Source organism: Nomascus leucogenys, chromosome 10 (genome assembly GCF_006542625.1).
Source record: "Nomascus leucogenys isolate Asia chromosome 10, Asia_NLE_v1, whole genome shotgun sequence".
NCBI lineage: Eukaryota > Metazoa > Chordata > Mammalia > Primates > Hylobatidae > Nomascus > Nomascus leucogenys.
Window position 1 is genome coordinate 72,351,593 of NC_044390.1, and position 21,615 is coordinate 72,373,207.

Sequence of the window (21,615 nt, forward strand, 5' to 3'; positions counted from 1 at the left end):
CCCAAGAGAGGCTTGGGACCCAGGCCTCATTTCCTGAACATATGGCCTACCTCGAGGCCAATGCATGTCCAGCTGAAGATGATCCAGCTCAACTGGAAGCTGTCCAACCAAGTGCTGAATACCACAAAGTTGCCAGGGAGATTGTGCATTTATGTTTCTTTCTACGACGATGCTTCAGTGTCTCCTGAGTGCTCTCTCAGCAGAACGTCACAGCTAGCTTAGGTTTCAGCCCTCAGGGAGGGACTCCCCTACCTGTCCATGGGCAAAGCCTATCATGGGCTCCATCATGGCCATTTGTTTTCTGTACTGCAGCGCGTTGAGGGCACAGTAGTACTGAAGGGAGGAGAGGTGCTGCTTCCGCCGGGCCACGGCCACCTCTTTTCTAACTTCGGTCTTCACCTGGTTAAAAGGTGAAAGGAAAACTTCCAAGTTGTCTACTGTACATGACAATTCTGTAAAAGCGTGCACTTCAAAATGTGTGTGTATGCATTATAACCATTTTTGTGACAAATATAATAAAACACAGATAAGGCTGCACCTCAACTTTCTAAAAAATACAAATTAAAAATATGCAAGAAACAGCATCTCAGTGCTCGTGAGGCCGCAGTGAGGTGAAGCCAGTACTCTCCTGGGAACAGCGCAAAGTCCTACAGTCCTTCAGGATAAAATATGGCAGCATGTACTGAAGAAGGCCGCAGACATTCTAGTTCACTCATAAGACTGTATGCCAAGGACATAATTTAGTCCAAGGAGATCAGGTAACAGAAGTGAAAAGTTATATGCATGAAAATAGTCAATATTATCTAGAGTAGCGAAGGTCCTAGAAAGCATGGGTTAAAGAATCAGAGTCAACACTTGGGGCAAGGAGTTCAAGTGACCTGGGTGATAAATGAGTCAGACGAGGCAGCAAGCTGAAGTTAAAACCCCTGTGTGACCATAATCTTACAATGGCTCTAAGCTGGTGTTTAATAAACCAGTTTGAAAAGATAGAATAGAGAAGTGGAGGTCTACTTATGAGATTTGGAATGAATAATTTTAAAAGTCGATGTATAGCTAAAAAAAAAAAAAATAACCACGACACCGTTTTATGCCATAAATTCACAAGAGGAAGACATGAAAAGCCTTTATGTAAATGAAGTGAAAAACAACATGTAAAGTATTCTTACCTTCTCATTGTCCTTTTTCTTAGGCAGCCTGCTGTATTTTGCCATTGAGAGGTCATGCTCTAAAAATAAACAGACATCTGAGCACCCAGGAGGGTCAGGGTCGAAAGGGAACAACATTCATTGGGCGTCTCCTCTCTGCCACAGTAAGCCCACACACCCACACACCAGGAAAGGAGAAGGTGCCTACCATTGCTAGCGAGTCCAAATAGATCCTTTAAAGTGCTTACTTCTGAAAATGAGAAAAGGGACCGTCTCAGAGCAATGAAAAATAAAACATGCCAACCCGGAGCTCTGCACTTTCCCCTGAAAATAAGAGAATATGCGTGCAAGGGAACCTCAGTTCCCTGCTCTCACAGGCCTGGCCCAGAGGCTGGGACCTGGGCTCACTGAAACATATGGCTTCAACCATGCCCCCACACCCAGTGACCCTGACGACCTGAGCAGCCCCGCCTCTCCACGTAGCGCTCAGGGTCTGTGAGGGAGAGGGCACGCCAGGGAGGTGGGCTGGACAGTGTGGTGGACAGGTACTTTTCATGGAGACCTGGAGTATAAACTTAAGTTCTGGTGCCTCAGCCCCTAAATAGAGTGTCTTAATACATCTTTCTACACCCAGAACCTAGAAGCTTCCTGTGTTGCCATTTTAATATCTGACTTACTGGAGTCATCCCTGGACAAAGGAATACGCGGTTCTCGTATTAATGAAAAATGTGACACGATCTAGCATACTGTAGTTGCGACAAGCCAACACCAATAACTATTACTCCAAGTGAGTGCCACACCCATCAGGCACAGAGATGGCTGAACCAAGCCCAAGACCAAAAATCCAAAAAGATCATTGAGAGCAGTGACTGTCCAAGGTTAGAAACTTAAAAACACAATGATCGATACCTAAAAGAAAGCGACACTTTCTACAATTCTAAAACAATTCATTTTCATTTTGTCAAACAAAGCAAAGCCATTCACATCTAGGTTGGTTATACTGGTTTTCAATTTGCCTCCAAACTGCCTCCAGCTTTTAAATTCTCTTTGCGTTATTCATGCTCTTTTGATATCAGGCTGCTTTCTGCCCTTTCCTGCTTGCACTTTTCTTTTTTTCTCTCCCATCTTTTACTTCTTGTTGGAGTCAAGTTTTAGGTTTCTTTACTTATCAATTTTAAGTAGTTTCCTTAATATCTCTTGTGTTCTCTTCATTCAGATTATGTGCTTGTGTTGGTGAGTAAATAAAGGCCGAGAAATGTAAGATAAAACGCCACTGTCTAGGCAGAGGGAGGTCAGATTCTAATCTGGTCTGATGTTGACTCAGGTATGACCCGGGGCCAAATACTTCAAAGCGATGTCCTGGGTGGCATCAGAAAAGGATGTTTAACCTTTTTCAAAGATACTAAGAAGATTCCTTCTTACGACTAATGAGCAGTTTTATTCCACTTTAAAAAATCACCATCCTGGGCAAATACTACTCATCCACATTTAGGGTCACTGGATTCACGGAGGCCCCTGTCATTAATGCTTCTGGGCACTCTCAATGCTAGTTCTGCCTCCCATAAGCAAACCTGAAAGACATAAATCTGACAACATAGGTCTTAGGAGATGATTATTTTCTTTCAAACAGACTGGAGTTTGTTTTAAAAATGACATCCCGTTCACTTCCAATGATTTTATTTAGAGAAAACCCTTCAAAAAAATGCACCCACTAAGGCGTTCAGTGAGGACTGAATAATCAGCAGATGACTAAGGCAAGCATGTTTTAGCTTCCTATGCAATGATAGATGAGCAACACTAAAAAGCACTAAAATTCCTGCTTTGTTTAATCAAGGCTTCCCTTTATGCAAGCAAATGGAGGTTATTACTTGTTATTTTTTATTTATTAAGTTTTAGTGCTGCCAAACTGACCTTAGGTAGAGTTTATGCCAGTTCTATCATTGTTCCTTAGCCTCAGGTGACATCAACACAGGGGATCTCAAAGCAAGGGAGGAAAACCTTCATCCTTTTTTTTTTTTTTTTTTTGAGACAGAGTCTCACTCTGTCGCCTGGGCTGAAATGCAGTGGCGCGATCTCGGCTCACTGCAACCTCCACCTCCTGGGTTCAAGCGATTCTCCTGCCTCAGCCTCCCGAGTAGCTGGGACTACAGGCAGGTGCCACCATGCCCGGCTAATTTTTTGTAGTTTTAGTAGAGACGGGGTTTCACCATGTTAGCCAGGATGGTCTAGATCTCCTGACCTCGTGATCCGTCCACCTCGGCCTCCCAAAGTGCTGGGATTACAGGCGTGAGCCACTGCGCCCAGCCAATCTTCACCTTTAAGACTTGTCTTTAGATTTACTGCAACCTTTCTCCGCCCCCACCCCCGCCGCAATAAAAGGTTAAGGTGATATATTTTTAAAGACTAAGTAATATACTGACCAGATCTTTTAGCATTCAGGTTTAGGTTTTTTTGGGGCCAGCAACTTGTTTATATCAGTGTTCTAGAAAATGTAATTCTTAAACTCTAAGTAATAAATACTTCCAATGAAGAGAGAATAGGACTAGAAAATGTGGAGTCCCTTTTCTAACATCAGCTAAGTTTTTTCAAGATTATTCATTCTTTTTTATGTGCATTTTGTGACTACCTTGATTTCTAAGAAACATAAAATTGTCCTAACGCTATATTTTAGTTGAAGAACAAAATTAGTCCAAAAGGACAACTAAGTTTTCTGACTGACTCACAGATTCCCTTACTCACTAACTGGGAGTTCCATAAGAGCAGCCCCCATCCATCGTTCACAGCTGCATCCCCAGGGTCTAGCACAGGGAAAGCACGGTTCCTATCCCATCTTCCCCTCTCCAAGCTCCCGCTTTCCATTCCAAAGCATTCACGTTCCCCCAAGAACAGCATGACTTTACAAATGTCCCCTAATCTGGAACACAGCCTTAATGTCATTTTCCAAAACCCAGCTCAGAGATCACCTTCTCCAGGAAGCCTTCCCTAGCACGCCTTTCTGTGTGCTGTTTCTACTCCTGTGCATCTCTGTCTTGTTGCCCTCATCACACGATATTACAACGATCTGTTTCCACACCTGTCTTTCCACTGGCCTGTGATCTCCTTTAGGTGAGCCGGGAACATAGTGGGAAGTCAGTAAAAGTTCGCTGAATTGAACTGCTCAAAAAGAAAGGCATTTCTCAGCAATCTACACATTGAAAGAAAGTAATGCAGTAAGAATTATTATTAAGTGCATTACACAATATTTTTAAGGTAACTGGCATTGAACTCAGTTACTTTACCTGTGAGATCCTTTTCTCGGAATTGTATAATAGGTAGAACCATTGTGTCTGCCAATTGTTTAGCCAGCTCTGTATGGAGAAGATTAAGCTGAAAGAAAGAGAATGGTATTCAGGTAAATTAAATACATTATTATTATTGACACAGTCTCATTTCACCAAGGAATCACACTGAACACTTCTGTGTGGTCACAGAGCTCAGGGAGACTTCCTTAGCAAATAAGTACCCTTCATAAAGCAGTAAATGATACTGGCCTAGAAGCATGAAAAATGAAATGCAAGGTTCTAACTGACCAGGGCACCAGTGAAGCTTGCTAACAGAGTGTCTGGGCCCACAGTTACCCTGTTCACCGGGCAGACTCTGCTTCTTCTGTGTTCCCACTCTGGGCCTCACCCCACTGGAGAATCGTAATGCCTGGATGTGCCTGCAGAGAACACAGCCAGCTGTCAGTGCTGTCATGGCTCAGGACCTCGCCGGGCTGCTCAGCTCTCTCACTCTCCAGGGAGGCTGAAGCCACGCCTAAATGACGGGCCTGCTGGAAACCTACTCGCCTGAAAACCAGAGCCAGCTATGGGCCTAGAAGTGACTTTGGAGAAAGAATACTCCCTACCAGCTGGGCATGGTAGCTCACGCCTATAATCCCAGCACTTTGGGAGGCTGAGGCAGGCGGATCATGAGGTCAGGAGATCGAGACCATCCTGGCTAGCACAGTGAAATCCTGTCTCTACTAAAAATACAAAAAATTAGCCAGCGTGGTGGCGGGCACCTGTAGTCCCAGCTATGCAGGAGGCTGAGGCAGGGGAATGGTGTGAGCCCGGGAGGTGGAGCTTGCAGTGAGCCAAGATCGCACCACTGCACTTCAGCCTGGGTGACAGAGACAGAGCGAGACTCCATCTCAAATAAAAAAAAAAAAAAGAACACTCCCTACGAAACAACTCTGCCAGATTTCAGACCTTTAGTCTAGAAAAGGACCTTTCTGAGAGTAAGATATAAGACGACTGCATTTGGATGTGATGCTCCTCACCAGATGATTTTAACAGCTCTTGACTCTTTCTCCCTTTCTACCTCAAGGACTCAGTAGATTCTATCTTTGTAAATTATCTAGGAGAAATAAAAATTATCCCTATCAGTGCATTTTTGAGTACTTTTTGCATGCCAGCTTTATATGCTCAATACTAAGTAGTTCTCACCCATTCTGTGAGTTAGGTATTATTTATCATCACCACTTTACAGACATGCAAATAGCTCTCCAAATCCAGAGGGCAAATAAATAGCACAGCTGGGCTTCTAATCTGGGGCTGGTGGGATCTAAGATTTGTTTACTTTCCACTACATAGCCTGGGATATAGAATTTGTCCTTTATGCTCACATGTTTGGGAATCTAGATGTTGGCAATGAATATAGTGGAAGGGATTTTCCCACTAGACCACAGACTTCCAGATATTTTGGGATTCCTGCTGGGTGACTAAGGGGAAATCACCCAGCAATCATTTTTGGATTCAACATGTGGCAAAGTTTCTTTTAGCAGTGCTGGCAGTCACACATATTCATCAACCTTCTGCACGTGCATCTCCCAACAGATCTGGTCCTCTAGGCTGTGTCTTCAGAGGCCACTCTTATAAGCTTAAAGACTTGCCTAAGGTCAACCATTTGCCAGGCAAGGGAGCACCGGGGCAAGCTGCTAACACTTTCCCTATCACTCGACCGAGTCAAAGCATGGCAGCTATATTTGGGGGTAACACAGGAAGACAGCCATGCCAGTAAATGCCTTCAGAACAGAATGTGATGACTACTTTTCCAGAAAAACTTCTATAAGAAAGGTACTGTTTTTCATTAACAGTTAACAGGCTCTGTGCTTGACGCTTTGAAAGACATTATTTAATTCAATCAATATAATAGCCCAATTAAGTGGGCCTTGCTGATGCCATATAAGATGGAGAAACCAAAACTCAGAAAGATTAAGTGTCTTTCCAATGGTTATATACTTCAGAAATGGTACATTTCCCAGCTACTCATTTTCTCCCCAAGAATTAAGGGGATTATGTCATCAGCTTTTAACGTGGGGCTTTTGAGCTGTGAGTTGTACAGGATAATCACTGCTGACCAGAGCACCTTCGCTGAGGAGAATGGAAGGGGCATGTACCACCTCTCACAACTTTAGCATCGCCATATAGAAAATGGGGACAACAGCATCTTCCTTGCATGGCTAAGGCATGTGAGGACAAGACAGTGACATGAACAGGACACACTCAGAGCAGAGTGCCTGGCATACATGCTCAGTCTTCAATCAGTGGACTCTAATGACAATGACATCCTGTCTCAGGTGCACTCAAAGGAAGTGGTCCAGAAACTCTGCTTTTAGGGAAATCACCATGCATGGAAATCTCTGTGTGACTTATAACATGTAAGATCTCATTCCAATGCATTCTATTAGATATAAGCCACATAAATTTCTACTTTCTGTTGATCTTTCCTTAATTTCTGAGTCAAATAACTTGCCTTAAAATTTTTTCAACCTGGTTTAGGCCCAGGTAGAGCAAACAGCCTCAAAAGCTACTCTCCTCTTCCCAGATCTAGGCCCCACCTGGCCTAACTGCTTTTGCTCTCTGGGTCTTTACATCAAAAGGTTTGTTTGAAAACTCCTTGCAGAGCTAACCTTCCAGGGTGCCATGATACTGCCTGTAACAACCACACTTCTGGTCGGGCGTGGTGGCTCACACCTGTAATCTCAGCACTTTGGGAGGCTGAGGCGGGCGGATCACCTGAGGTCAGGAGTTCAAGACCAGCCTGACCAACATGGAGAAACCCCGTCTCTACTAAAAATACAAAATTGGCCGGGCGTGGTGGCGCATGCCTGTAATACCAGCTGCTTGGAAAGGCTGAGGCAGGAGAGTTGCTTGAACCCGGGAGGCAGAGGTTGCGGTGAGCCAAGATCGTGCCATTGCACTCCAGCCTGGGCAATAAGAGCAAAACTCTGTCTCAAAAAATAAAAAAATAAAAACCATACTTCCATCCTTTGGGAACTATTCACTCCCTACTGAAACAATCATCATTCCTGCCCATGCCAACGTGGTTGTAAGTAAATATTTTAAACTGGAAATCTTGCTTCTGGGGTTTCGACAACCGCATTTCCTTAGCAACTCTCTTCTCAAGCAAACATGTGACTCAGGGGTGCAGTCTATTGCTTCTCGCCCCGGGTTATCTTTCTACTGTTAAGAAAAACTCTTCCCCAACCTTCCAAAAATCACTTTTGCTCCTCTATAATTACGTCTTCTATGTATCTTTTATCCATTTCAACACATTTGAGAGAGCCACGCAGTGCGTGTGATATAATAATAAAAAAATATGTATTTGGTCTTTGCCCCAGTTCTTGGCAGAGAGCTCTGAAAACCCTTTAATTTCCTGAGCAATAGGGGTGCTAGGAGCATATTTTGTTATAATATTTGGTCTTTGACCCCAGTTTCTGACATAGAGTTCCTAATCCTTTGGAATTTCCTGGATGATGGGAGTGTCTTTGTTCTGATGAGGCAACTCCTGGTGGCCTCCAGGATAGGGGCTGGTCACCAGAAACACCAAACCATGATTACGAGCTTGGAGCTTTCAGCCCCACCCCCATCTTCCAGGAATGGGAGAGAGCTAGAGGTTGATCACATCTATGTGATGAAGCTGCCAATAAAAATACCTGAACTGCAGCGTTTGGAGAGCTTCCAGGTCGTTAAAACACCTGGCAGAGCCCAGAGGGGTGACGTCCCCAGAGAGGGCATGGAAGTTCCATGCTGCCTCCCCTGTACCTTGCCCTATGTATCACTTCATCTGGCTATTCATCTGTGTCCTCTGTAATATCCTTTATAATAAACTGGTAAATTTAAGTGTTTCCCTGATTTGTGAGCCATTCTAGAAAATAATCAAAGCCCAGGGGGATGTTGCAGGAACCCCCAGTCTATAGCTCGTTTGTCAGAAGTACCAGAGGCCTAGACTTGCAATTGGCATCTGAAGTGTGGGGGAGGGGGTAGTCTGGTGGGATCATGCCCTTAACTTGTGGGATCTGAGGCTACCTCCAGGTAAGATATGTCGGAATTAAGTTAAATTGTAGGACAGCCAGCTAGTGTCACAGAATTGCTTGATGTGGGGAAAACCCACACTTTTTGGTGACCAAAGTGTGCTGAGTGCTGAAAGTATAGAAAGAGAACGAGTTTGTCTTTTTCCTACTGCTTAGTAGGGTAGAGGACAAAGCCCAATAAAAACCATATGACGTGTTCACTTTTATAACCCCAGTGCCTAGAACAGCGTCTGCTAAGTAGAAGGTCATCAATAAATGTTTGTTGAATAAATAATGGCTTGTTGAACTGGTCTGCTGAATAAACGAAAATGCAATTAGTACAGTTTTATATGAATGTTGGTTTCTCATTTTGTAAACCAAAGACGGTATCTACTGCAGATCAATAACTGGTCAGTTAAACGGCATCTGCATACTCCTTTATGTTTATTCTTTATCATGATTCTCTGAGTATTCAAACTCCTTAAAAGATGGAACTATTTGGCCGGGTGCGGTGGCTCACGCCTGTAATCCCAGCACTTTGGGAGACCAAGGTGGGCGGATCACGAGGTCAGAAGACGGAGACCATCCTGGCTAACACGGTGAAACCCCGTCTCTACTAAAAATACAAAAAATTAGCCGGGCATGGTGGCAGGCGCCTGCAGTCCCAGCTACTCGGGAGGCTGAGCCAGGAGAATGGCATGAACCTGGGAGGTGGTGCTTGCAGTGAGCCGAGATCGCGCCACTGCACTCCAGCCTGGGTGACAGAGCGAGACTCTGTCTTAAAAACAAAAAAAAAGATGGAACTATTTATATCTACCTAATTTTGCAGAGTTCTGTCCAGCACTAGTAGCATCTGAGCTCTTATGTTTTTTACCATTAGAATTTATGCACTTTTCCTATACCTGGTTTTTTGTTTTGTTTTTTTACAAATATTCCAAATGTACTGTAAACTATAGCTATAAGAACAGTTGTATTAAACCCTTTGTAGTAAGCTAGGCATGGTGGCCCATGTCTGTAACCCCAGCACTTTGGGAGGCTTAGACAGGAGGATCCTTTGAGGCCACAGTTTGAGGCCAGCCTGGGCAACAAAGCAAGAGGCCATCCCTACAAAATTTAAAAATAATTTAAAAAACCATAAAAATAAACCCTCTGTAGTGGGTTGAACTGTACCCCTCCCCTAAAAGATATGACCACCCAGAACATGTGAATATTTGAAAAAAAAGAGTCTTTGCAGATGTAATGAAGGATCCTGAAATGAGATCATCCTGGATTGTCACTAAATCCAATGCCAAGTGCCTGTATAAGAAGAGAAGACATGGAAGAGGAAAAACATCGGGGGTAGAGGGGATGTAAAGCCAGACTGGAGTGATGCTGCCACAGCCAAGGAACACCTGGAGCCACCAAAAGATGCACGAGGATTCTCCCTGGAGCCAACGGAGGGAGTGTGGCCCTGCCAACACCTTGACTTCAGCCTTCTGGCCTACAGCACACTGGGAGGGGATAAAGTTCTGTTGTTTGAAGCTACCTATTCATGGTAATTTACTATGGCAATCTGAGAAACTAATATACTCTCCTTTGGAAACCAAATTCTCAGAAATCTTTCTTTTGGTCTGTTCTTCATATATATCGAAGCCTTTCCCCTCAAACCAGAAACAAACGTTAATAGTTAGTGTACAACCTCTCCTATGAAAGGAGCTTTGGAAGATCAGAAAGTTGAGATACCTTCTCAGATATTTAAGTAGATATTTAAAAATGGAAAGTGGGCCAAAATAACAACAAAAGATAAAGTTCAAGAAAGAATAAAATACAAATTTTCTATGTTGCTATCTTACCTCATCCACCACTTTGGAAAAATAGTGGAGTGTTGAAATTACTTCTTCATCACCTTTGCCAAGAGCGAAGTTCTAAGACCAAAGAATAAAAGAAGCAGGTGTTAAGTGAATGCTGGGGAATTCAGCACGACGCATCACCTGCAGAATACGACCCTCCACACTGACGTCCTTTCTTCTCCAAGAGCACGTCCTGTCAGAAGTGTCTACCTGAAGAGGGAGTCACAGCTATCCCCTTTGTCCTGCCCCCAGGGTGCACTCATCTGACCCTCCCTGGTCATTCCTTTCTGTCAAACATATTTTTTGACTTTATTTGAGTGTTTATTTCCTGGAATTGCTAATGTTGATTCACTTGTAGTTCCTTGGAGACTCAGAACCCTCAATAGCAGTTAATTACTTCTAGAGGCTAATTAGAAAACGTCATAAAGACTGTGGGATAATCACTGATTTCAATACATCAGTGGAAGGGAAAAGACAAGACAAAAAAACTATGAAGAAAATGAAACAAATAATTTAGGTCTCTAAGGATGCCGCTGGATAATTCCACTTAAGAAAGTCCTGAACACAGCAGCATCATAGGCCACATAAATACCAAGTTACCTGTTTTTCATACGCCAGCAGTTGCTTAGAAAGCTGTTGTGTGGCTAGGCACATCTCATTCTGTGGAGAGAAGAGAAAAAGCAAGTAAGATTAATCCAATGTATACACAGTCACTGAAAAATGCCATCTCTGAGAATCCCTTAAAAAGTAATATTGGCTGGGTCCTGTGGTGCACACTTATAATCCTAGTACTTTGGGAGATTGAGGCAGGAAGATCACTTGAGACCAGGAGTTTGAGACCAGACTAGGCAACATAGGAAAACTCCATCTCTGCAAAATAAAAACACTTTTAATTATCCAGGCAGGATGGCATGCACCTGTAGTCCCAGCTATTCAGGAGGCTAAGGCGGGAGGACCCCTTAAGCCCAGGAGGTTGAGGCTGCAGTAAGCCATCATTGTGCCACTGCATTCTAGCCTGGGTGATAGAGTGAGACCTTGTCTCTCAAAAAAAATTCTAAAAGAAAAACAATCCCTTTCCACCATATGTAGCTAAAAATAAAAAAGAAGAAAGCATATGTGTGTGCCTGTCAAATAATAAAATGTTTTGTTCAGACATTTGGAAAACAAGACCAAAACAAATCAAAAGGTTAAAGCTTGCTATTTTATTTTTTAACGCTTTACAAATGACTGCTCCTTCTGGTCATTCAGTCCATAAAGAAATGAAGTGAGCAACTGTAATGTGCCAGACATTCAACGAGGGCAGAGTCCCTGTCCTCATGGGGCTTTTTAGGGAAGCACGCATCAAAAAAATAGTTACAAGTGTGATGAGAACTGCAAAAGAAAAATACTGGCTGTGTTGGGAGGCTCTGACAGACAGTCTCCAGGGAACAGATGTTCTGAAGACAAACTAGGAGTCAGCCATGGGGACGAGCTTTCCAGTAGGCGCCAACACGTGGAAGAAGTACACTGCCTGTCTGAACAGCTCTGAAGTGGAGCGTGGCTGGAGCAAGAGCTGTGCGCTTGGAGGCGATATCAGGCTGGGAATGAGGCAGTGGGAAGGTGTGCAGGTCCCCGGAGCCCAGGCTCACACCTACTGGAAGCACAGTGGGGACTGAAGCAGCATATGACAAGGTCAGATTCCACCAGGCTTAGAACATTCGCTGGCAATGATGGATGGTAAGAGAAGCACAGCTAAACCCAAGTATCCCAGAAAACCCGAGGAAGCACTGCTCTTCAAGAGCTGTGATGCCCTGGGAGGACTGATTTGTGCCATTTTCACCAGCCATTTTCACCAGCCCGTACTGCTCACTTTCCTCTCCTCTTGTTTATTCCTCTAATCTCTGGCTACACAGCAGTTTTCTACCACTATCCTCCTACCACTGACATGGGCAGCCTAGAAAACTTGCCTTGCATTTCCAAAGCTCAGTTAAAGCTTAAGATTCAGGGTTTATTCCTAAGGAGCAGAGCCACTGGGTCTGACGTGGCACAGATGATGGGAGGACACTGGCCTACCTTCTTGGCCTCGGCCTCCACTGGCTATTTCTCCTGGGGTGGTTGTTCCTTTAAGGCTAAGTCCTGAGCTCTGCAGGAGCTCGTTTTATTTTTCCCAGTCCTATTTGGCAGAATACGGTAGAGACAAGTCCTACCTTTTTTTGACTGTCTTTGTAGACAACTGGCCAACCTGTTCCCTGACTTCCTGCTCTGCCCTAAGGAATAGGCATTAATAGACCAGGAAACGTGGCTCTTTTTCCTCAGAAGACAGTCAGACAAATACAACAAAAGTGCCTGGCTCTGACATCCTACTGGTATTCAACCCCTTTCAAAACTAACCAGAAATGTGACTTCTAGCCACATAGTCAGGAAGTCAGCAAGTGGACAAAGCCACAAGCACAATGTCCTTCGTTCAGACAGGAACGTCCAACAGTTCTTAGCACAGAGCCCTCAACAAACGTTTGATGAATGAATGAATGAACAAGGTTAGAAGATTCATCTAAATTCCAAGTTTAAAACAATACCTGAAATCATGGTGTAAGGGGAAAAATCTTTCCTAACTATACAAGGAAACATCACAAATGAAATAAAATACGAAGCAATTGGCCAGGGACTACTACCTGTCAACCATCTTTAGCAGTGTTGTTTTGAAGATCAGAGTGCATGGAAACAAAGGTCTTATCTCACTCACTGGGCTGATACTCGGCTATGACTGAAAATCTCGTGCTCCTTCTTTCTGAGTTAGCAGCAGATGGATTCATTCAAGCTATCTTGGCATCTGCCTGAGGGCAGCACCATGTGGAACATGATTTGCAGACCCACAGATTCATTATAACAGCAGCTAACATTTACAGAGGGCTTCATTCATGCCAGACCCTATGCTAAATGCATTGTGCATGACCACATCGAATTCCAATGACCCTGTAAAGCAGGTTCTAATTAATAACTCAATTTTATAGATGAAGAAACTGAAGCACTGAGAGATTAAGCCACCTGTGCAAGGATACATGGCTGATGAGTGGCAGGGCTGGGATGTGAACCCGGAGCTGTCCAATTCTAAAATCCACACTCCTAAATGCTACTAAGGTCCCAAGTTCTACTACAAGGCAGGAGAGGAGAAGGCCTCTGCTTTACACTAGGGTGGGCAAACTTTTTCTGTAAGGAGCCAGAGAGTAAATATTTTTGGCTTGTGGGCCATATATGGTCTTTGCCACAACTATTCAACTCTGCTTTGTAGCACAAAATAAGCCAGAAATAACATATAAACAAGTAAATGTGGCTTCATTCTGATATAACTTTATTTACAAAAATAAGATGCTGGCCCAAGAGCCATGGATTACTGATCCTGCTTTGTCATCAGATGTCTCAAAGACTCATTCTTTTGCCACACCCTTTGCAGGAGGCTCTCTTAAGCTACACCATTTCAGATCCCAGGAGCTTCTACTCTTCTAATTCATTCTTTTCTTTATTTTAGTCAACTCTAATATTACTTCCCCATATATGCCTCCTTCAGAGACTGGTCAACACATATACCCACCCTCCAGGCCTTCCAAACAAGCAGGGACCATGGGCCACTCAAATTCTCCCTCAGAGCTTACTGGCAAGTGCTCCGAATGTAATGGAAAGACCTGCCAGGGAACTGCCAGCATCAGGCTGTACCCAAACCTCAAGGGGAGAGCACTCAGGGGCCACCCACACAGCCACACAGCTCCACCTCCGCTCAGGGAAGAAGGGGCACAGCGTGCAACACACAACAGCTGCCTTCCAAAACGACTTTGAACAACCAGACTCTCCAGGTCTCTCCTAGGAATACCATTTGAAAATGCTGCGTGTTTTCCTACGTGTAATATTTCAGGGTGCAAGGCCAACTATGATTCTGTGCAGCCAGTATGAGTTCATCGGAAACCAACACACTTACAACGCAGCTTGTCACCTGCCCTGAACAGAGCACATTGTGTGAAAAGTCTTTCAAATGAGATCAACTTTAATCTTACTCATACTTAATCTACTGTACGCAAAGGTTGTATGAAATGCTGAAATGCTTTACCAACATCAGCTAATTAATCCACACCCTGTGCCCTGTGAGGTAAGCCTGCAAAAATATCTCTACAACAGGACTTGCAAAACTGGAGCCTGAGTGAGGAGTAAATATTAGCAATAACATCAATAAAGATAGCTGCTAACCCTGAGTCTGTCCTAAGTACTTGATGTTGCTGTTAAATGTTTTTTTATCTATTATCACATTTAATCCTCACGGTGCACCCATGAAGTAGACACTATTATTATTTCCATTTTGTAAATGAGGAGACTAAGCTTCAGAAAGGATAGATAACTTTCTAAAGCCACATGACTAGCGACTGGCAGGCAACAACTCAATGCAGGACTTGAAATCAAAAGCTCATGTTCTGACTATTGTGCTATTCCAACCTAAAGTCCAAAATTGCACCTACTCAGTACTCAGGTGGGCAGGACCTGTAGGGCCCACAGATATGAACCTAAGTCCCACACTTTTCTAGTGGTAGAAGAGCAAAAGAGGTGGCCTAAAATGGGAATTCTCAATGGAGTTCCATGAGCAGCACTGTTCTGGGCACTCTGGGCCGCTCTGGCTGCCATCTACACTATGCACCGCTTTGTGAGAAGCCCTGAAAGGACACCCTGAGGAGAGTCTGCTGACGGCATCTCCCATGCTCAACAGAACCTCCCGGGGCTGTTGCCAAGGCAGAAAGTCAAGTGGCCAGCAAGCCCGAAAGGAAAACTGGGCATTTGGCAAAGGAATGTTTATCTTTCTGTGGCACAGAAAGCTAACTAACTGCAACTGTCACCTGAAACCCCCAAGGGCCTCTGTGTGCAGCAGCATCCACAGTGAATATGAATGGAGAGGCTAGAGAGCGGGGTGGAGGAAATCCACGTCGATCTATACCAACTATTTGGCTGGAGATGTTGCCTAGTCACACTGAGTACCCAGTGTTTATCACAAAGCTGGCGGTCACGGGTCGCACTAGTTCAGGAGCCCCTCGAGACAGGATGCACACAGAGGGTAGTGAGGGGTGGGACAAGAATGCGGCTGGAGCGTCTCATGCGAAGCAGGCCACAGGGGCATGCCTGCTGGACCTAGACTTTATTCCAGGGGCAGTGGGGAAGCACCAAGGAACTCAGGCAGGAGCATGAGAAGCTCAGGCATGGGCGGAAGAAAACCAGGAGTGGTGGTGGTGGGAAGGAAACACTGAAGTGGGAGACAGAACAGATGAGGGGGACTGATCAGGAGGCCACTTGGAGAAGCTGAGATATACAAGGTTCTGAGCCTGAGGCAGACAGTGCAGAGCGGGGCACGGAGGTGTTCCTGAGGCAGAAACAGCAGGGTGCGGTGAGTGAGGAAGGCGGGGGAGTCAGAAAGAACTGTGCTGCCCATGTGGAAGGCCAGATGGAGAACGGTGCCTTCAGCCAAGGAACTGAGGAGGGGATATGGATTTGGAAATGACAAAACAGTGTGCCGTTGAGATGTCCTTGCTTTTAGGTGGAGCTGTCCCAAATTCAGTCCTTCATTCAACACCTATGGGGCCAGACTGCTACCCACCAAACACTGAATGGGGCCAGACCTGGTGTAGGGTGCTGGCAACATCTAACTCTGAGCTCTGGGAGCTGACAGTCTATGAAGGGACAAGGAAACCCCATCACTACGTCTTAAGTGCTCTGACCAACAAGTGTACAAGGCATTTGGGCCCCCTGGTGAAGGGCAACGGCACTTTGGCCAGGAAGGGAGAGGAGGAAGGAAGAAAAGGTGTCAGAGAAACTTTGTCAGGCTTGCGGTCAGTCTCAGAGGCCAGGAAGGACATCTGCCAGGGCAATGGGTTGATAAAGAAACAGGCAGCAGGAGTGGCATAGCAAGAGTGGAGGGTGTGCAAAGGGTCTGGCATGTTCTGGAACAGCCAGCAACAAGACAAGAAGAACAGGCTGATATGCAGCTCATGAAGGATTTAGCATGCCTTGCTGAGGACTTTACGCCTTTTCCTTGTGGTTACAAAGAGCCACGGAGGCGTCTGAAGATGAGGAGGTGACGGGAAGGTTTGAAGTAATCCAGCTGCAGTGTGGAGGAAGAGTGAAAGGGGGAAGACATCTTCCTGACGACAGGAACTGCAGTCGCCCAGGGAAGAGCTAAAGCTAACTCTGCACGGTGACAACAGGCAAACAGGCAAACGTTGTTTCGAATAAAGACCCAGAGTTTGGAAAGTGGCAAGGGCTAGAAAAGGATTCAGAAATGGCCAGGCAGTTGCTAAAGTGATCTTGCCCAGGGAGTGGACAGAGACTCACCAGAGGAGGACTCCAAAGGAATTCTGCAGGACCCCAAGACTTCAGGGAACCACCAAGAGCAAGGGGCAGAGCCCAGGAGGGGGCCGGGAGACAGTCTGTCAGAGGAACCAATGGAAGACAGTCTCGAGGGGGGTGTTGTTAACAGAATCAGATGCTGCCCATGGGCAGAGCGGAGAGAGGCTGTGAGCCAGGCACTAAGCAGCCTCCCATGCAAGGTGGAGGCCAAGACCAGACTGAGGTGGCTTGAGGAACAAATATCAAATGTTCGGCGAGGAGGCAAAGATGGCACATACTGCTGTTCCTTCAAGAAAAGATGAGAGGACTAAACCTCTATTTAACCCAAATAACAGTGCCAGTGTACAGTGCCATTGTAACTATTATTATCATAAAACAGAAGACGGTTCTGTTCACACCGAGAGCACTCTGTGAGCAGAGACTCATCTTAGCATTTTACAGGTATTAACATGATTAACTCAAAAGAACCCTCCGAGGTGGGTATTCTTATGGCCTCTGTTTAGCTGATAAGGAAACTCAGGCAATTAACTGATGGCTTGACCTGCCCAAGGTTACACAGCAAGTGGCTGAGCCAAGACTGGAACTCAGATCTGTGAAGTCCAAGGTCACACACTTAACTCCTGTACCTGAGTGTATGAGCCTCGCCCAGAATAATCTAAAAGCAATCAATAGCTTTTAGATCGCTATCTGAAAGCTACCAATGCCAGCATGAGGGAAAGCTGCAGACCCAAGTGCAGACCAAGAGCGGGACCCAGGTCTATGAAGGCGTTTCCAAGAGCCACTTAGGCCCTCTGCTCCCTCCGACCTTAAGCTACATATGCACCTCCTCTCAGTCCCTGTCAGATAAGCCTCAATGTGACTGGTTTTCAGGGCTGCTAAAACACACTGATTAGAACATTTATGGATAAAAACTAATGAAACCAAGAAAGTGGGCCAGGCGCAGTGGCTCACGCCTGTAATCCCAGCACTTTGGGAGGCCGAGGCGGGCGGATCACAAGGTCAGGAGATCGAGACCATCCTGGCTAACACGGTGAAACCCTGTCTCTACCAAAAATACAAAAAATTAGCCGGGTGCGGTGGCAGGTGCCTGTAGTCCCAGCTACTAGGGAGACTGAGGCAGGAGAATGGTGTGAACCCGGGAGGCGGAGCTTGCAGTGAGCCTAGATCGCGCCACTGCAGTCAGGCCTGGGTGAAAGAGCGAGACTCTGTCTCAAAAAAAAAACAACAACAAACCCAAGAAAATTACTCTGGGATACAAAAAGGAACTGGGTCCTGCCTCTCACATATCACAAAGCTATGGGCTGATAAACAGGGGTGGTTCTTCCATAATGACAAGAGGAGCCTCTAAAAGCTCACACTTCTTTGGCCTCTGCTGCCATTAATGGTGGCTAGCGTGTCAGGAGAGGAAGCCATAATGGTTAAGAGCGAGCGCAGGCTTTGCAGTCAAAGATCTGGGTTTAAACTTCTGGTTCTACCACTCATCAGCTGTGTGACCTTAGGCAAGCTACTTAACCTCTCTGTCTTAGCTTCCTCATCTGTAAGTACATACTATACAAATAGCTCTCCTCTGTTGTGAAAGCTGAGTGCCCAGCCTAGTGTGTGGCACTTTTATATGCCTAAGAAAGGCCACTATTTTCACTATTAAAACACGCAGCTGTGACCCTGATCTGCCTCCTTTGTGCTTCTCCCTCCCCCATGACAAGCTCACATTCTGGATGCTCACTACTCTCATCTGGTTTCCCAGTCGGTACATTCACTTGTTGAGCTTGCTATCTATATCATCGTTCTAAAGAAAAGTATTTTTTTCTTTATATACCAAATTATGCATACTTTACTCCTATTCCCTCCCACTGTCTTTACTCCAATTTGAGAAAATACTATTCCCACCTCCAATTCAGGCTTCTAGGATCAGGAGTTTTAAGATCAGCTTTCAGGATCAGTAGTTCTGTATTCCGATAGCTTTGGTTAAGAACGAGTGCAGACATGTAACTGTGTTAAATTAAACCTGCTTTGCTGAAGGAAAGTGAGAGTCTTAATCATGGTTCTCATTTCAAAAAAATTCCATCCCAAATTTACTTAAAAAAATAAGCAAAAACAAAACCAAAAAATCTCATACAGACTGAAGGTAGCAACTGCAAAGGTTTGTCATCTGGTGGAAGAGAATGCCAGGTTACGAGGGTTGCCAGGTTTCGTGAATACTGCTGGGGACAGCCTTCCTGCCCTGCCGGCCAGGAACATTATCACCCCTGCCCCCACTTTCTCAGTACAACAGCTGAAAGGAGAAGCAAGATGACCTAAATAAATTTCACTGTAAGCCCCTAACAAATCCATTTTAAAAGATTAGAAAATTTTAAAGCTCTTTAGGAAAGAAAGAATATTATGGCCGAGATACAGAATGAAAATAAGTATCAAATTTGTGTTGAATGCAAAATTTGAGCAGAATTAACTGAATATATATGCATATGCATCTATTTAGACATAACTGAAGTTTTTAACTTACTTAGCCAATAGTTTGAAAAATAGAGTGTTCTAAGTAACCAGGCTCTTCTCTGTTAATGCACTGGGAGGGTATACTGCTTCTTTCGTTCAAAGGACCCAGAATGGACTATTACCAGATGTGACTCCAGGGACTACTGTAAGATGCTGCAAACAGCTTAGAGCCTTTAGTTTCATTCTAGAGGTTACGCCAAACAAAATTAAAAATTTCCCCAAACTAGCCACAATCAGCACAACTGCTCATAGAAGTTTTCCTCCAGTTTTTCTTGTTCTTCCTCTTTCTAAAACTAAGGTCTCTGAAGGGCATTCGCAATATCAGCATCCAGAAATTTACCGTGTAGTCTGATTTAAATATCTTTTATGAACACTTATCATTTATCAGCAGCATAAGCCTGCTTTTGAAAATATGATAATGAAAACCTGTACCTTGCAGAGACTGTTTTTAAAAAGGAAATTATGAAACTCTATCAATCAAATTCAACCTGCCTAGGTGTACAATATTTATGGAATAACGTGCAATGAAACCAAGAAAACATAACTTTAGGGGAAAAAACTTGAATGAAAACACTGAGAAATATACTATCTTAAAAAATATATATGAAAACAAACAGATGAAAAGAGGAATCAGAAAAGATTTCTTTCTTCAATTAAAAACAAAACAAAACACCTAAGCTTTCAAAGAAACCTGAAAAACCAAGTGCCCCTGGCCCAGCCAATCTGAACACAGCTGATCACTGCTTGACTCTGTCTTTGAATCTGGCAGCACTAACCAGACATTCTCACCACCCTCTGCTGCAGGAAACGCTGCGGCAGGAGGAAGGGTTTCTGGCCAGCAGGAGAACCCACGTGATGATCATATGCTGCGCATTAAAAGCTGGGTTACAGCCTCTAGGAAGGAAAGACCCACTTAATTTTGGCAAAATGTCGTTTTCTGCCTCAAAAGAAAAAAATGCATGAGACAGTGTTTGGATATCCCCAAGTAAATGATTCTGACAGACACCGAAAGGCAGAACAGAGACTCCTCAGAGTGGCAGAGACACAGTCTCTTATGTCTTGGGGTTTTTAAGCCTTAATTTAAATAAGAGACAAATCACTTAGTGACGAAATACAAACTGCTGAATAGCAAGCAATTTCAGGTATAAGCCCAGCAAGAACATTCCTGTTTTCTTAAATTTAGAATATTTAGGGAAAAATACAAAAACAAATTAAAAATTGACGAAGTTCTCATATATCTGAATTCTGAATGTCTTAACAAAACACATAAAATCACAGATGAGCACATAATTCTTTTGGTCATTAAAACTACTTCTAGCTACTCAGAAGGCTAAGGCAGATCACTTGAGGCCAGGAGTTTGAGACCAGCCTGGGCAACATAGTAGGACCTTATCTCTACCAAAAATTAAAAAGAAAAACAATTAGCTGGGTGTGGTGGTATGCACCTGTAGTCCTAGCTACTTAGGAGGCTGAGGCAGGAGGATTACTTGAGCCCAGGAGTTGGAGGCTACAGTGAGCTATAATCATGCCACTGTACTCCATCCTGGGTGACAGAGTAAGACCCTGTCTCTGAAAATTAAAAATTAAAAAAAGAATCTAGTCCTTTTTTTAATATTTAAAAAAATTTTGTGTAGAGACAGGGCCTCACTATATTGACTAGGCTGGTTTCGAACTCCTGGCCTCAAGCAATCCTCCCATCTTGGTCTCCCAAGTGCTGGGATTACAGGCCGGCCCAAAGCTAGTTCTAATTAATAAGTTACACTTACACATTACTGCATAGTTTGCCTATCTATATCTCCAGCCCTGTACTCTGCATGTGAACTTTCAACAAGATCTCTTTACCCACTTTGATGTCCCATGGACTCCTCAAAATCAGTGTTTCCAGAGAGAATTACAGCGGGGCATCCCCATAACAGATATGCACTCACAGGCACGTACACACATACGCATCCTGCGCCTCTTCCTGTGTTCTCCCATCTATCCACCCTGCCGTTCCAGATGAATACCTGAACATCATTCTTGATTCATCCTTTACCACCTGACCCCTTCACACCCAATCAATCACCAATCCACCTCCTAAATACCTCTCAAGTACAGCTGCTTCTTTCCACTTCTACTGCCACCTCCCCTATGCTTAGGAGTGAAGAGTCTCAGCTTGGCTCCAGCTGATTTGCTCTGCCATGAATTAAATGGGTGCACCTGGACAAGTTTCTCACCATCAGAATCCTTAAGTCTCCCAACAAATACCATAGGCATAATAATATTAATACCTGCCTCAGAGTTGTTAGGGAAATTTAAATAAAATAATCAACATAAAAGCCCCTGGAACTTCCTGGATGCTATTAAGTATTCGATAAATCTCAACCCTTACAATCACCCTCCTTTTGGGTGCCCAGCACAACCCCAGTAGGTTAGGTGGCCCTCCTCTCCTGGCCCCTCTAAGGCTCTCTGCTGATTGCTTTGTCTGCCTCCCAACCCAACT

At 44.4% G+C, this 21,615-nt stretch overlaps 1 protein-coding gene across 1 annotated transcript in view; it reads right to left on the reverse strand.

Annotated features, from left to right (window-relative positions):
- Positions 1-21,615, reverse strand: part of APPL2 (adaptor protein, phosphotyrosine interacting with PH domain and leucine zipper 2) — a 63,426-nt gene that overhangs the window by 33,341 nt on the left and 8,470 nt on the right. The window contains exons 3-8 of the mRNA XM_003269957.4: positions 10,890-10,949; positions 10,293-10,364; positions 4,424-4,511; positions 1,354-1,395; positions 1,167-1,225; positions 253-399 (exon numbers count right to left, since the gene is read on the reverse strand). Of these exons, the coding sequence (XP_003270005.1) occupies positions 253-399; positions 1,167-1,225; positions 1,354-1,395; positions 4,424-4,511; positions 10,293-10,364; positions 10,890-10,949 (468 nt within the window). The remainder of the gene's footprint in view (positions 1-252; positions 400-1,166; positions 1,226-1,353; positions 1,396-4,423; positions 4,512-10,292; positions 10,365-10,889; positions 10,950-21,615) is intronic.